The sequence below is a fragment of the Gekko japonicus genome, unplaced genomic scaffold (genome assembly GCF_001447785.1).
Source record: "Gekko japonicus isolate JY-2015 unplaced genomic scaffold, Gekko_japonicus_V1.1 scaffold99, whole genome shotgun sequence".
In the NCBI taxonomy this organism is placed as follows: Eukaryota; Metazoa; Chordata; class Lepidosauria; order Squamata; family Gekkonidae; genus Gekko; species Gekko japonicus.
The window spans coordinates 373,691-389,895 of NW_015165833.1; the positions used below are offsets into that span (position 1 = coordinate 373,691).

Genomic DNA, 16,205 nt, shown 5'->3' on the forward strand with positions numbered 1-16,205 from the left:
AAGTTACTATGCAGCTTGGACTACTTATAGTGGTGGTTTTTCTAAACTCAGTGGATCTTACAGGCAGCGGCGGCAGTGGCAAAGCACTGAAAGGCAAGAGGCAAAGGCGAAGTACGTATGAGAACCCCTTTGAATGGCGAGCCACTCTGAAACAGGCCTGTGCTATGCTCTCCTTCTCTCAATACATTTGCAGGCATCTTAGGAGTCAGGGGTGACAGAAGACACCTGGAGGTCAGCAAGCAACAGAGAATCCACCCTTTGTGCTGTCTTGTATGGATCGGCATCATGGCTGGGATGGAAAGGGAAGTGCGGTCTTCAGGAAGCAAACCAGCCCATTTTCCTACTTTTCTAAATGAGCAGCCCTCATGTCAACCCAAAACTGCTTTCACACATGTTGGGTAATGCACTTTCAGTACACTTTAACAATCATTTGCAACTGGATTTTCTTTTTTCACACACAAAAAATCCAATTGGAAATTATTGCTATGCATTGAAAATGCATTGAAAGTGCATTATCCAATGTGTGTGAAAGCAGCCTCAAGGCTTATGCGCCTAAATTTTATCGTAGCCATGTCTTTAGTGGGGAGGAAAGTGTGGGTTTAATAGTGCAGTGAGAAGCACCATGCTTGATCTGGAAAACCTTTTCTTAGGGTGATGCTCATAAAACCAGAAAGGGCAGTGTGTCTGTCTTATGGAACGTATAGGTGAGGGATACGTTCTCTGTGTGTGTGTGAGTGAGGGCAGCCAATTTGGCGTACTGGTTAAGAGTGGTGGACTCTAATTTGGAGAACCGGATTTGATTCCCCACTCCTGCACATGGGTCTTGGGTCAGTCACAGTTCTCTCAGAGCTCCCCACCTGCCTCACAAGGTGCTGTTGTGGGGAGAGGAAGGGAAGGCGATTGTAAGCCACTTCGAGACTCCAAGTGAAAGCAGGGTATAAATCCTCCTCCTTCTCCTTCTGTTGGACATTCTAAGATGTTCCAACCTCTGCTAAATACACGGGCTGTAGCCTATAGGATTCCAAGATAATCTGAAGGCCTTTTGGGGATCTCCACTGGAGACAACCTTCTTGCCCAAGACACCAAAGACCATTTTTACAGGCTGGCTATTTGTAGTGTCTATGGTTGCCCACTTCTGGTTGGAAGATTCCTGGAGATTTGGGAACAGAGCGCTCAGCACAGGTGTGAGTCCACCATCCAACACAACCATTTGCTCCAGGGGAACTGATCTCTCCTCTTGGAGACTGATTGTTATTCCAGGAGATCTCCAAGGCCTCCCCTAGAGATGGCAACCCTATATGTTTGTGGCCTTTGTGTGAGAAGAGGGTATAGGGCTTTAGAATGTTGCCCATGGCTGATGAGTAGTCCTGACAGGAGAGCAAATAGGAGAATTCTGATGGTCAGGGCAAGTATAGCTTTTCCCTCTTTACAGCCATGCTGATCCAAAGTCAAAGAAAACAAATCACAATTCAGGTGAAGCACTGAAAGGCAAGAGGCAAAGACTAAGTACCCACTGAGTTCCCTCACCAAATCCCACCTCCCTCAGGCTCCACCCTCAATTCCCCCCCCCCAGAAATCTCTCAGGAATGTCCCAGCACTTGCTTTAGAGGAAAAATATATTTTACTAGGAATAAGACTTGTTGTGGAAATACATACAACGAGCTCTAGAAAGAGACTTTGGGTAGGTGCCCTGGCCTTGGGCACTCAGCGGCAATTTGCTGTGGCATCTTCAGCAGGGTATAATGACACAGAGTCCACCCTGCAGAGCAGCCATTTTTTCCAGGGGAGCTGATCTCTGCCATCTGAAGAACAGTTGTAATTCTGAGTGATCTCCAGCCCTCCCCTGGAGATTGGTAACAATGGTTCCCCAGGAGGAAATGGCTGGTTTGGAGGGGGGAGTCTATGGCATTGTACATGTGTGAGGTCCCACCCCTCCACAAACCCAACCTTCCCCAAACTCCATTCCTCAAATCTCCAGGAATTTCCCAACCTGGAGTTAGCAACCCTATCTCAGTCCCAGCCAACCATCAGCTTACTATTACCTGCCCCTCTGACTTCAGCTTTCCATCCCCCCCCACCTGCAGCCTCTATCTGGGAAAACTACAGTCTTTCTCCACATTGGGGATCCAAGCAAGAGGAAAACGACCTCAGCAGGGTATAATGACACAGAGTCCACCCTGCAGAGCAGCCATTTTTTCCAGGGGAGCTGATCTCTGCCATCTGGAGAGCAGTTTTAATTCTACGTGATCTCCAGCCCTCACCTGGAGATTGGCAGCAATGGTTCCCCAGGAGGAAAAGTACGTCTTTCTCCGCAGTGGAGACCAAAGCAGCTTACATCATTCTCCTCTCCCCCTTTTGATCTGCACAACAATCCTGTGAGATAGGTTAGAAGAAGAAGAAGAGATTGGATTTATACCCCACCCTTCACTACCCAAAGGTGTCTCAGAGCGGCTTACACACTCCTTTCCCTTCCCCTCCCCACAACAGACACCCTGTGAGGTAGGTGGGGCTGAGAGAGCTCTTGACAGAAACTGCTCTTTTTCAAGAACAGCTCTTATCAGAACTACGGCTTGCCCAAAGTCATCCAGCCAGGTGCAAGTGGAGGAGTGGGGAATCAAACCCGGTTCTCCCAGATTACAGTCCGCTCACTTAACCATTACACCAAACTGGCTCCCAGTTAGGCTGAAAGTCTGTGACTGGTCCAAAATCACCCACTCAACTTCCACAGCAAGAACCTGGGTCTGACAGACCCTGCTTTGAAGTGCTAACTGCTACGCCTAGGGTAGCCAACCTCCAGGTGGAGCCTGAAGATCGCTGAGTATCACAACTGAACTCCAGACAACAGATCTGGAGGGTGGGCTCTATGGCATTCTATTCAGCTGAGGCCTCTCCCCTCCCCAAACTCTGGTTTTGGTAGATTCCACCACAAAATATCCAGGAATTTCCCAACCTGGAGCTGGCAACCCCTAGCCAGGACGGGCCCCAATGAGTTCCCCCAAAGGACAGGAAAGGGCCTCCTGTCTTTGGCTTTTTACTGACAGAACCAAGCTTGGTTGCCTAGCAACAGCCACTGAGGGAAAAGTCCCACAGGAGCCAAGCAGAAGTGTCTTCATCGGGATAGACAGCCGTTTTGGCAGTTTATTCTGTGACAGAAGAGTATCCAGGATGCCAATGGGAGGGGGAGAGGAGAAGACCCAGCATCCAGCCAATGGCACGCAAGTACTCTTGAGTGGCAGTTGATGGGCCAATGGCTGATGGAGTACACAGCACAGTCAGTGGGAGAGTTGGAAATGGCCAACACGTTAGGGCAATTATATATATAGGATTAGGACCACCAAAATGACAGAAAACTGTGTGCGAGCTTTCAAGTCACCAGAATGCTTCTTCGGGCTGGATTAGGGTTGCCAATTCTGGATTTGGAAATTCCTGGAGATTTGGTGGAGGGGCCTGAGGAGGGCAAGGTTTGGGGATTGGCGGGAGCCCAGCAGGATATAATGCCATAGAGTTCACCCTCCAAAGTCACCATTTGCTCCAAAGGAACTGTCATCTGAACATGACTTGTAATTCCAGGAGATCTTTGGACCCCACCTGGAGATTGGCAACCCTAGGCTGGATATTATAAACTTAAAAGATAAAAACAGATTATTCAGACGATGATCTTAAAAGGTCTTTTCTTGCCAGCATCCCTGCCTACACAGTCACTGGGAGTACTCCAGAAATGCTTTTACATTCTTTTAAAAACAATAATGCAGCTGGAGAATTTGCTCTCTTTCTCAAAAATACTAGCTTGATATGCCCTTGTAGAGGAATAGCACAGTGTGAGAAGGCACTGCCTCAGCAGGGACTTTTAACCCCCACCCCACACCCACATACAATTCAAGGTTCATAACATGATGAAAGCCTTGCTGGGGGCTTAGGGCTCCTTGCCACTCAAAGAGAAGCACATCCGCCCTCCACCTAGCTGTGCCAGCCACCCAGACAACATTTGCACCAGCACTGAACAGTGGCAAAGTGTCTTCTTTCTGCAGGTGCAAAAGGGTTGTGTTCTCAGTGCTCAGAAAATGTGCAACTAAAGGGTAACCTTAAGTAAGCCTGTGTGTAAAAATGGGAGTAGCCTTGACCTGGATGGGCCAGGCTAGCCTGGTCTCATCAGATCTTGGAAGCTAAGCAGGGTCATTTTTTTAGTAATACTTGGATAGGAGACCAATGAGGAAGTCCAGGGTTGCTACACAGTGGCAGGCAATGGCAAACTACTCCTGAACCTCACTTGCCTTGAAAACCCTAGGGGATTAGATAGATTCATGGAGGGTGGCTCCTATCAGTGGCTACTAGCAATGTTGACCTAGGGGAACCTCCACATTCAGAAGCATGGAATCTCTGAATCCCAGAGCCAGGAGGCGACATCAGGGGAAGGCCTCGGCTTCTGTTCCCTGTTGTTGGCCATCCAGAGGAATTGGTTGGCCACTGTGTGAGACAGGATGCTGGACTAGATGGACGATTGGCCTGATCCACCAGGGCTCTTCTGATGTTCTTATGGTTGTTGAGAAAGAAAGGGGAATATAGTGTAGACAGGCCTGGAAAATTCTAAAAAGACAGGGGAAGAATTCAGTTTCATATGGGGAACTGCTGCTTTAAAACATGAATGTATACAAGTAATGTCCAATACAGTCTGGAGCACCTGGTGCAGTGGCTGTTGCCAAACTCCTGGTGGGGCCCTGAGATCTCTCAGAGTTACAAATGATCTCCAGATGACAAAGATGAGTTCCCCTGGAGAAAATGGCTGCTTTGGAGGGTGGACTCTATCGTGTTATAATTCTACTGAGATCCCCTCCCCAAATCCCACCTTCCCCAGGCTGCACCCCCAAATCTCTAGGAATTTCCCAACCCAAAGTTGGTGACTCTACTTGTGACTGTTGTCATTCACTGGGGCCAGGCTGACGATTGGTGCTGAGGTTGTCCCAATAATGGCATGTCATAGAAGCCCTTGGGAGCATTCTGCCTTTAGTAGAATTCCTGCCTCCCCCCCCCCCAAGAAATCTCTCAGGAATGTCCCAGCACTTGCTTTAGAGGAAGAATAAATAATGTGTTTAAAATAAAGTCCAAAAGATGTTGACTGGCTATAAACAAAAGGCAATGCTTGCATAACTAACCAGTATAAATAACCTGAGACGGTTTGTTTAAAAACCAGGCCCAGTTGTCTGTGGTAATTGATACCAGAAAGCAACTTAGACATAGAACTGGATGTTTTGGTTGGCCAAAACAGAAAGGCCCGAGTGAGTCTGTGCCCAGAACTGGCCTTTTGCCCCAACAATGAGAAGTTGGAGTGTGAGCAGGATGGGGGCAGGGGAGTGATGTTACAGCTATGCAGCCTCTTTCAGAAAGGGCTGGCCAACTCTTCCTGAACCCTTGCGGGTAGTGAACTGAAAGAGTGACTCCAGAGGAACCTGGCAAAGGCTGCGTGCTCCACTCAGCTCCCTTTCTTGTATAACATCTGCTGTTCCTTGGTTGCCAACTCTGGGTTAGAAAATTCCTGGAGATTTGGGGGTGACGGAAGGGGAGGAAAAGGTTTAGGAAAGGGAAAGACCTCAGTGGATTATAATGCTCTAGAGTCCACTCTCCAAAACAGCCATTTTCTCCAGGGGAACTGATCTCTGTACTCTGGAGATCAGTTTTAATTCTGGGATATCAAATTCTGGGAGATCTATATCCCAGCCACCCAACTTTGCTCCCCTCCCATCCCATACTCCCACAACAGTAAAGGATTAGAAACTGCCTTTTCTTTGCTGGAGGGTGGAAGTAGGGTTGCCAGCTCCAGCTTGAGGAACTCTTGGAGACTGGGGGGCAGAGCCTGAGGAGGGGAGAGTGGGGAGGAGCAGAGAGGCCAGGGAGTATGCGATTCCATAGACTGCCCTCCAAACCAGCCATTTTCTCCAGGAGAACTGATCTCTGTAATCTGGGAATCAGATGTAATTCCGGGAGAACTCCAGGCTCCACCTAGAGAGCAGCAAACTCTATGTGGAAAGGCTGCACTAGGAACTAGGAGCCTCAGCAAGCCAGCCAGAGTTCATCAGCCAGAGCTGTAATCTCCTGGGCAGATGCATCTCCCCATGAGGCCCACTAAATATGACAGCAATAAAATGGATTTGTAATGGCAACACCCACTAACTGCAGCCATGTCTACTGTGGATGCAGCCGCTGTTCCCTTGGGCCCACCTAGAAGCAAGTAGAAACAACTTGGAAGGAGTCATGGAATGCTGTTGCAGCATTTATATGCCTAAGACATTTCTTTTCTACCCAGGGTTGCCAACCTCCAGGCAGAGCCTGGAGATCTCCTGGAATTATAACTATCTACAGAGATCAGTTCCCCTGAAGAAAATGGCTGGTTTGGAGGGTGGATGTTGTGACATTATACTCCACTGAGTTCCCTCCCCAAACCCCACCTCCCTCAAGCTCCATCCTCAATTTCCCAACCTGGAGTTGGCAACCCTAAAATTTCTGCCTTCCTGAGAAGGCTGATGTCACACATGCTGCTTAAGAGCTCCTCTCCCCATGCACAAGAGAAGAGAAGAGAAAAGAGACTGGATTTATACCCCGCCCTTCACTTGGAGTCTTAGAGCGGCTTACAAACTCCTTTCCCTTCCATCCCCACAACAGACACCATGTGAGGTGGGTGGGGCTGAGAGAACTCTGACACAAACTACTCTTTCAGGAACAGCTGTGCCAGAGCTTGTGACTGACCCAAGGTCACATCAGCAGGTGCAAGTGGAGGAGTGGGGAATCAAACCCAGTTCTCCCAGATTAGAGTCCGCGCACTTAACCACTACACCAAACTGGCTCTCACAAGTGAAAACCAGACGGGAAGTTGGGTGTGCTTGTGCTGGCTTTCAGGAGTGATTGGTGTCCTTGCACTGAGGTGGATTCCCAGTTGCATCCTAACTTCCCTGTTCATTCCTTATTGCATGGATTCACTGTACGAACCGGAGGGTGAAGAGTAGCAATTTAAGCGGGTCCTCCATCTGAGGACACTGTTGGGCAATGGCTTCATTTGTCTGAAGCTGACTTGACTTCTCTGCACAAGGACCTGAATTACTTCATTGTTTTCAATGAAGAAAAGGCCAGGTTCACCTAGAGAGAGAAATATATAGCCTAATTGGTGACCAGCCAGTGAGCCACTGACAGAGAGAGGCTGTTTTCTAGACATGAAATCCTGGTGTTGATAAGAACCTGCTGTGTTCCAAAGGTTCCTGACCTGCATATCCCAGACTAGCCTGATCTTGTCAGATCTCAGAAGCTAAGCAGGGTTGGCCCTGGCTAATATTTGGATGGGAGACCTCCAAGGAATAACAGGGTCATGATGCAGAGGCAAGCAAGGGGCAAACCACCTCTGAACATCTCTTGCCTTGAGAACCCCACAGGGTCGCCATAAATCAGCTGTGACTGTGACCTGATGGCAAAACCAAACCAAAAAATGTTCCCAAGGAGGTGGCATGTGATCTTGCTCTACACTGCTAACAAATCTCTCTCTCACTTTCTCTCACTCTCTTCCAGTCAGTACAGAGATGAGCCAGGGGTGTGCCAAAGGATGCGAGCTGTGCTCTGAATTCAACGGGTGCCTCAAGTGTTCACCGAAACTCTTCATCCTTCTGGAGAGGAATGACATCCGGCAGATTGGAATCTGCCTGCCCTCTTGTCCCTTGGGCTACTTTGATGTGCGCAACCCAGATATGAACAAATGCATCAGTGAGTGGGGAAGGGGAGGGGAGGGGGGGGATGTTGGAAGGAGTAATTAACACAGCAATGGTGCACAACCTGACTCAAGAGTAGATAAAGGTTTATTTAGGAATTAATATTCTTGATAGGAAAGAGGAGAGACAGAGATAGGTTCCTAACTACATCTGTAGTTGAGAGAGAGGGTAAGACTGAATGTGGCACTTCCTAGAAGAAGGGGGAAATGGCCCTGAGAGTAGCAATCTGGAGACAGACAAGGAATGACACTTAACAAGAGAGAGAAGGTGCTGACCTCACTGTCCTATCTAATTTTCTTGCTGCGCCCTGCAGGGTCTTCTTCTCTGTACACCAGACATTGCCTTTTCCAACAGGAGAGAGGGGTGGAGGTCAGTATTTAAGCCTCCCAAGCCAAGTTGGTGGGAAAGGCCACAGCAACATCATTGTCTTGTGAGTGTAAAGGGCCGTCAAGTCGCTTCTGACTTAGGGAACCCTATGGATGAATGACCACCAAAATATCCTATCATTACCAGCCTGGCTCACGTATTGCGAACTGAAGGCTTCCCTGACCGAGTCAATTCATCTCATGTTGGATTTTCCTCTTTTCTTACTGCTTTCCACTTTTCTTGCATTATTGCCTTTTCCAGGGAGTTGTCTCCTCATGATGTGACCAAAATCTGACAGTCTCAATTTGGTCATTCTAGCTTCTAGGGGGAATTCAGGCTTGATTTGAAGTAGAACCCACTGATTTGTCCTTTTTGACAGTCTACAGCAAACTCATTTGTTACAAGGGCTGGATCTAATATAAATGAGACTTTGTGGGGCCAGATCATGCGTGTCATAAAATGTAATGCCAGGTAGTGGAGATATAAACATTATAAAAGATACAAACACAATTAAAGATTTTTTTACTTAAAATACAAATATGCTTAAAACTCTTGTGGTATTTTGTTTATTTAACAGTGTTTGATAAATGACACCTCCTAACCCCCCACCACCACCAAAGGTGTCTGCCTAAAATAGAAAGGTGGGGGAATAGTGGGATTTGGCAATGCAATTTTAAAAACAAAACATCAAGAAAAAACACAAGGATCACAGCAGAAACTAAAATACAAACTAAAAATATAAAATACTCTGAGCCTAGGAAAACATGAAATGGCTGGGCATTGCAAGCTTCTCCCCCCCCCCCAAGGTATACTCAGAGTGGCAGTGGCTGTCCAATGTAATGTTCCCCTTTGGCTGTTGGTTCCCAGGTTAGAGTACTCACTCAGGAACCAGTTCTCATGTCCATTCAGCAGAGACAAGCTGGCTCAAAACATCAACCCTGCATTTGCAAGGGGACAACTCAGGCAAGCAGCAGCTTCAGCAGTGCAAACACTGGAAAGTGAAACTACTTGAGCTCCACTCCACTGAAATACATGGCAGCACAGCACAGACAAGGTTGCAAAGAAAAGACAGAATGGATTTCCCAATAAGGTCTCTGGGCCCAGATAGACTACTCTGGGACTGGAATGACAGCCCCCAGAGTGAAACAACAATCCCTGGGAGTAGCAGAAGTGTTCTGGGATTGGAATGAGGCCCCCTGGAGTGGAATTCCATCCCCAGAATGCTGCTGCTACTCCCAGGGAATGCTCTCCCCAAGCTGTGGAGTCTTGGATGCAAAAATTCTAATTTCTGAGCAACTGGTGAGCAATCCGGCTACTGCATAAATTAGTTTGCTCTGGAGCCATCCTTCCTGAGCTAAGGCGAAAATGGGTGAGCCAGAGGCTAAAGAACTGTGAGCTAGCTCACACTAACTCAGCTTAGAGGGAACACTGCTCCCAGGGGCTCTCATTCACTCTGTACCCCGTCATTCCGGTCCCAGAACACAGATTCTATTGCTAGGGACCATCATTGTACTCTGGGGGCTGTCATTCCAGTCCCAGAGCACTGTTTATATTGCTGGAAACAATCCCAGAGTAGTCTATCTAGGTGCAGAGACTTTAATGGAAAAATCCATTCCGTATTTTCTTTGTAACTTTGCAAGCCCAGAAGAGCTTCCTGCTGCAGGCAAAGACAAGATGGAGGGAGCTGGGAATTTCCACAGCCTCAAGCTTCAAAGGGTGAGGACAGGAGAGGGAGGAGGCAGGAAGAGCCATGAGCCTGATTAAAGCCATGGGTGGGCTGCTTTCGGCCTGCGGGCCTTAAGTTCGACACCTCTGGTCTACAGTACATGCAAAATTTCCCTCCGACACCACATTTCAAACAACATTGGCTACAGTCATATGGAGCATTAGCCACGCTACAGAGACGGAAGATAGGCGGATTTTCCAGGCGCAATCACACCGCAACATCTGGGAAGCGTAGAGCTCCCGTGGCGAACCGAAGGCTTCCCACTGAAGATGCGGAGTTAAAAACTAGTACCTCCGAGGTACTAGTTTCCGGAAACCATGGGGCAAGGGCTGGCGTCTGATCGTGTTTCCGGTGGTGGCATCTGGCGCCCGCCCATGTCCCTTCGCAAACAGGGTTTTTCCCCCAAAATCTCCACAAGATGTGCACAAGCACCCAATGGCGCATGTGCACAAAAAGGAAAGCGAAAGTTCCGTTTCGGCTTTTAAAAAAAATGACCCCGTTTGTCACGGCAGTGGCGCCTAGCCACTGCTGGTGTGATCACGCCGCGCCGCTTCTTTGCCGTGCTGCAGGATCGTTGTGTGATTGCCACTCTCGTTTACCCGCCGGCGCTGAGGAAAGGACCCGTGGTGTGCTGCCGGTGCGTCTGATCACGTAATCGCGGATCAAACTGCACCAGGGCAATTAGCCACGCCTCCTCCCCGCAATATCCGGCCTGTGTGACCGGGGCCATTGTCTTGTAAAAGTTTTGAATTCATCGTTTTTCCTTATTGATAGCTTGCTATTGCTCAGATTGTTTTCAATGTGGCACCAGAAACCAAAGACGTATCCCTACTTTTGCCATTTATTTTCACCTAAAATCTCCTTTTTGCAGCTCCAGTGGAATTTTTAAAAAATCTGGTGGGCTTTTCATGAGTTCCTTTCAACCAATTTTCATCCTGTGAGATGAGGAGAGAAAATGTGTTATCCATATAAGAACATGCTATGGACCCTGGCCACAGGCTCCATAGGTTTGCAGAAGTTCCCAAAGAACTGACATGAGAGATCTGGGTTTACTTATGAGGAGAGCGTTACTGACACATCACAGTTATCAAAGCAGATTCAGGGCTCAGATCCAATCAGCTGGCCTCGAGACGCGCATGCACATGCAGCGGAGCTGAGCCAAACCCTTGAGACCAAGAGCATAACCTTCACCCTTGGGAGGTCCAGGAGGTGAGTTTGCTAGCACGCCACCATAAACTGGAAGAGCCCATTTTGAGCCTTTTTGTTATGGCAATTTTCACTGCTGGTTTCCATTTTGTTTGGATTTTTAATGCCATCTTTCCACCATAACTGTTGTATGACATTTATACAATATTTATATACTAGAAATAAGGCCCGTTGTGGAAATAAATACAACGAACTCTAGAAAGATCCCAGCTATCCCAAACACTTGGATGAGCCAGGCCATCTCACACCTGGCTTCCAGTGGGTGGAAGAAACAACCATGCCTTCAAGATAAGGCTCTGTTGACAAGCATGAGAGTGAGAATGTTCCCCAGAAAGCAGCTCATGCTGTCCTCTCCCAGGAGACTCAAGGCTACTACGGAGTTACCCAGGGCAATACAGAGGGCTGAGATCCTCTAAAGTAGCATGTCTTCCACTGGAGGAGGAACCAGCGCGCCATTGTCCCTCCCCACAAACTGTTATCTGGATGTCTTTACTTCCTATTTATTTGCTTCATTTATACCCCACCTTTCTCCCCAATGGGGACCTGAAGCAGCTTATGTTGTTCTCTTCTCCATTTTATCTTCACAATAACCCTATGAAATAGCTGGGGCTAAGAATATGGGACTGGCCCAAAGTCACCCTGCAAACTTCCATGGCAGATTGGGGATTTGAACCCAGGTCTGAATCAGCCCCTTGGTCCATCAAAGTCAATATTGTCTGCTCAGACTGGCAGCAGCTCTCCAGGATCTCAGGCAGAGGTCTTTCACGTCATCTATTGCCAGATCCTCTAGCTGGAGATGCTGGGGATTGAACCTGGGACCTTTTGCATGTCCAGCAGAGACTCTGCCACTGAGGCACACACCCCTCCCCTTTGTGCCTCTTTGTGGTAGTGTACCTTCAGCCTTAGTTTCAGCAGAACTCTTCCTACAAAGTCATCAACATGGGTGGTGGTGGTGGGGGGGGAAACAGCCATCTGAGGCAATTGTTGCATTCCTCAAGTAGGCAGGAGACAAGGCTGATCCAGGACTTCTTTCTCCTCTCCTCATTCTGGGATGGCCCCACATGAAACAAGTGAGCTCTCCTGGCCACTGTCTTTTGATGGAAGCCAAACTACGGGCATCGTAAGCAAGAAACGTTACATTTGAAGGGCTAATTTGAGCTCTCTTGTTTTATTTTCCTCCCATTGGACACAGAATGCAAAATTGAGAACTGTGAGGACTGTTTCAGCAGAAACTTTTGCACAAAGTGTAAGGAAGGCTTGTTCTTGCACAAAGGGAGGTGTTACACAGCCTGTCCCGAAGGCTCCTTTGCTGCCAACGGCACTATAGAATGCAGCGGTCCTGGTGAGTCATGTGATCTGGCGGGGAAGCAGGGCAGGGTTGCCAGCTCCAGGTTGGGAAATACCAGGAGATTTGGGGGATGGAGTCTGCGGAGGGTGGGGAGGGACTACAATAGCATACATTGCCATAGAGTCCACCTTCCAAAGCAGGTATGTTCTCCAGGGGAACTGATCTCTGTCGCTTGGAGGTCAGTTGTAATAGCGAGAGATCTCCATCTACCACCTGGAGGTTAAAGTCAACCACGAATGGGTGTACAGCATAGGCAAGTATGCAAAGCACCAAAAAATACTGTACAAATAAAGTATTAGACAATAAATTGTGTCCTTAAAATGAATTAGTATTTCCTTTTGCAGTCCTTCTTCACAGAAGTTATTCACCACTCCCTTTTTGTCTCTAAACAGAGTCACAAATGAAGCGGCTATGGATCGCCTAGGTTGCCGCCCATTTCCTCTGTCTGCTTCCGGCCACTGTCTCAATGGTGGGCCCAGCAAGAGAGCCAAATTGAAGCAAGATAGACTGCAAAAGCAGAGTTAACATCTAGAACTTTTAGGGCTCCACCACTGAGACAGCAGCCTGAAGCAGTCAGAGGAAATGGACAGCAACCTAGGCGATCCATAGCTACTTCATTTGTGACTGTGTTTAGAGACAAAATGGGAGTGGTGAGAAAGGACTGTAAAAGAAAATACTAATTCATTTTAAGGACACAATTTGTTGTCTAATGCTTTATTTGTATAGTATTTTTGGTGGTTTGCATACCACCTGGAGCTTGGCAACACTAGGGCAGAGGGCAGTCAGTCTGCCTCTGCTGATAGCTCAAGCCCATTTTGCCTGGGGGGGGGGGGCAAGAGAACAGGTTGAGATGCTTTTGCTGGACTCCTCCCCTCCCCACAAAACCCCCACATTTCTTTAGGCTACTTTTCCTAAACAGACATCTTCTCAGAGGTAGAGGTGACTGGAAAAGCTTGGAAGTTTCCTGAGACAGAAGCAGAACTTCAAGCTCAAAGTTGGAAAATACCTGGAGATTTGGGGGGGGGGGTTGAACCTAAGGAGAGCAGGGTTTGGGGCATAAAGAGTCCAACTTCTGAGGCAGCCATTTTATCCAGGGGAACTGATCTCTGTTGCCTGGAGATCAGTTGTAATAGTGGGAGATCTCCAGCTACCACCTGGAGGTTGGCAACCCTATGCAGAAGGCCAAAATGGCCTCCAGCTGGGCTTAGGGTTGTCAACTCCAGCTTGGGAAGTTCCTGGAGATTTAGTGGGTGGTGCCTAGGAAAGGATCGCAGTGGGCATGTAATGGCATAGAATCTACCCTTCAAAGCTGAAGTTTCCTTCTGGGGAACTCACATCTCTGTAGTCTGGAGCAATGCTGCCTCTACGCTGTGGAGTCTTGTGAGCAAAAATTCTACTTTGTGAGCTACTAACATTAAAGTTGTGAGGAAGCTATTTGGCTACTGCATAAATTAGTTTGCTCTGGAGCCACCCTTCCTGAGGTAAGACAAAAATGTGTGAGCCTGAGGCTAAAAAACTATGAACTAGCTCACACTTACTCAGCTTAGAGGAAACACTAGTCTGGAGATCCATTGTAATTTTGCAAGAACTTTGGACCTTCCCTGGAGGTTAGTAACCCAAGGAAATGCAGGAATTTTGAAGGGAAGGAAGGCTTTAGAGTACATGCTAGGCCAAGTACCTGCAGAGTAGGAGAACAACGTCAGCCAGATGTTATGCAGCTGCTGATAGTCAGGCCAGTGAGCAAGGCAAGTACCATGTTGATCTTCTGTCTCTCCTGCCATGTCGATCTTTCACTATCCACATCTGGATGGATATCAGTAATGCTGAGGGAGGCATACTCCTAATTTTTCAGAAACCCCACACCTCTTTCAGACTTTTACTCAACCAAGGATGAGCAGGGCAGTGGGAGCCCATCGAAGCATCTCAGTGTTCCAAAATGGGTGTGTGTGTGTGTGGGGGAGGTGCTGCTATTTGGGGTGATGGCTACTTCTCCCAAGCAAGCAAGCTGAAATGAAGACAAGGTTTTTTTCCTTCTCTTCTTTGGGGCAGCACAATGTGAAATGAGCGAGTGGGGTCCATGGGGCCCTTGCTCCAAGAGAAAAAAACGGTGCGGCTTCAGGAGGGGCAACGAAGGGCGTTCCCGCAAGATCCTCCAGGCCCCTACCGGGGATGTGTCCTTGTGTCCAGCCACCACAGAGCTCCGGAGATGCACGGTGCAGAGGACCCAGTGTCCAGAAGGTGAGTAAGGTGCCATCTAACCCCACTGAGACCCCATCCCTTCATTGGCAGGAACACTTGGTCAGATAGACATGGTCCATTTCTGTTTGTGTTACCCACTGGGAAGCATGGGCGGGTGAAAAGTACGCAGATGGACAAGTGATTCAGCTTAGCATACTTTATTAGTGCAGAACAAGACAACTTTAGCCGGCTTGCAGGCTTATATCCCCCGTGAATCCACCACCCAGAACACCCCCCCACTTCCCAATAGGTCCTAACTAGTGGCCGAGAGTCCCATAGGCATTCGGCCCGGAGCCTAGCCCTCTGATTGGTGCAGGCTAGGATCCACATCGTCCTTTGTTTATTGGAGCGAAGCTCGACGCTTGCGCTTGACCGTGTGGCGCCCAAGCTGACCACGCAGTCAGAACATGATACATTAGTGTTCTGCACTAATAAAATAGGTTTAAAAGTGCACACCCATTACAGATCTCTCTCCTCCTGCCTGCACATCTAAAAACAAAAAAATGCTGCCACACAGGCCTAAGATGACTGTAGAACACATCCACTTTGGTTTCACTTCTGAGTCAGCTGTTGGTCCATCAGAAATTTTCCACACACCCTCTGCAGGCCCAAGGGGCTGGAGCCTCCCTTCCATTCTGAAGCACTGTTTATTTTCAGGCCTTTTGCTGATTAGGACCTTGCATGGGACAAACACATTTGGAGCCAGAATAATAATTATGTGCTGTCATGTCTCAACCAACGTATGGCAAGCACAGGGCCACGGGCTTTCTAAGGCAAGTGATGAACAGAGGTGATTTGTCATTCCCTGCCTCTGCATAGCAACCCCAATCTTCTTTGGCGATCTCCCATCCAAGTACTAATAGTGGGCAACCCTGCTTTACACTCCCACTCTCTGATGTGATCAGGTTAGGCAGCATGATCAGGCTGCTGTTGGGCTCCAGCATTAAAATCTATGAAAGGCACTTCTTTGGACTAGCTGCATCAAGGCCGGAGCCCACCCTGGAAGTTTCCTGGGGTTTTGCTCTATGGTGGAGGTTCCAGCTCAAGCTCCTTGAATGGAGTAGAGGCCTGACCTGGCTGGCCCAGGATAGTCTGATCTCATCAGATCTTGGAAGTTAAGCAGGATTTGCCCAGGTTAGTATTTGGAGAGGAGACCACCAAGCAAGCCTAGGGTTGCTATGCAGAGGCAGGTGATGGCAAACCACCTCTGCTTATCTCTTGCCTTGAAAATCCTACAGCATTGCCATAAACTGGCTGTGACCTGATGGCACTTTATGCACCCACAATGGAATAGAGCCGCTCAGCAGAAGAGTAGCCGGTGTCCAAGGCCAAGCATTCCCACCCAACAGAATTCATGTCTTGGAAAATGTTTGCCCCTGAGTGGTGTATGTTCTGGATTGAGACTGCAGAACTCCCCACAACCAGCTGCCAATAACTCTTATCAGTCGGACATGTATATCCATCCCTCTTCTGAAATCATGTTGGCTGGTAGCTTCATGCCTGAAATTGCAATGGTGGAAAGGTCACGTGCTCAGTAACCCCCTGCTTTTGTCAGGTATTTTTGTAGCATCTCCCC

The 16,205-nt window shown here is 48.3% G+C and overlaps 1 protein-coding gene across 2 annotated transcripts in view; it reads left to right on the forward strand.

The window, feature by feature from the left end:
* Nucleotides 1-2: 2 nt before the first annotated feature.
* RSPO1 (R-spondin 1) overlaps nt 3-16,205 on the forward strand; it is a 17,263-nt gene continuing 1,060 nt past the window's right edge. Inside the window, exons 1-4 of one of the 2 annotated variants that reach the window (XM_015410894.1) lie at nt 3-111; nt 7,549-7,740; nt 12,236-12,385; nt 14,441-14,629. In XM_015410894.1, coding sequence (XP_015266380.1) covers nt 9-111; nt 7,549-7,740; nt 12,236-12,385; nt 14,441-14,629 — 634 coding nt within the window. In that variant the 5' untranslated portion in view covers nt 3-8. The remainder of the gene's footprint in view (nt 112-7,548; nt 7,741-12,235; nt 12,386-14,440; nt 14,630-16,205) is intronic. The other variant, XM_015410893.1, reaches the window with a different exon arrangement.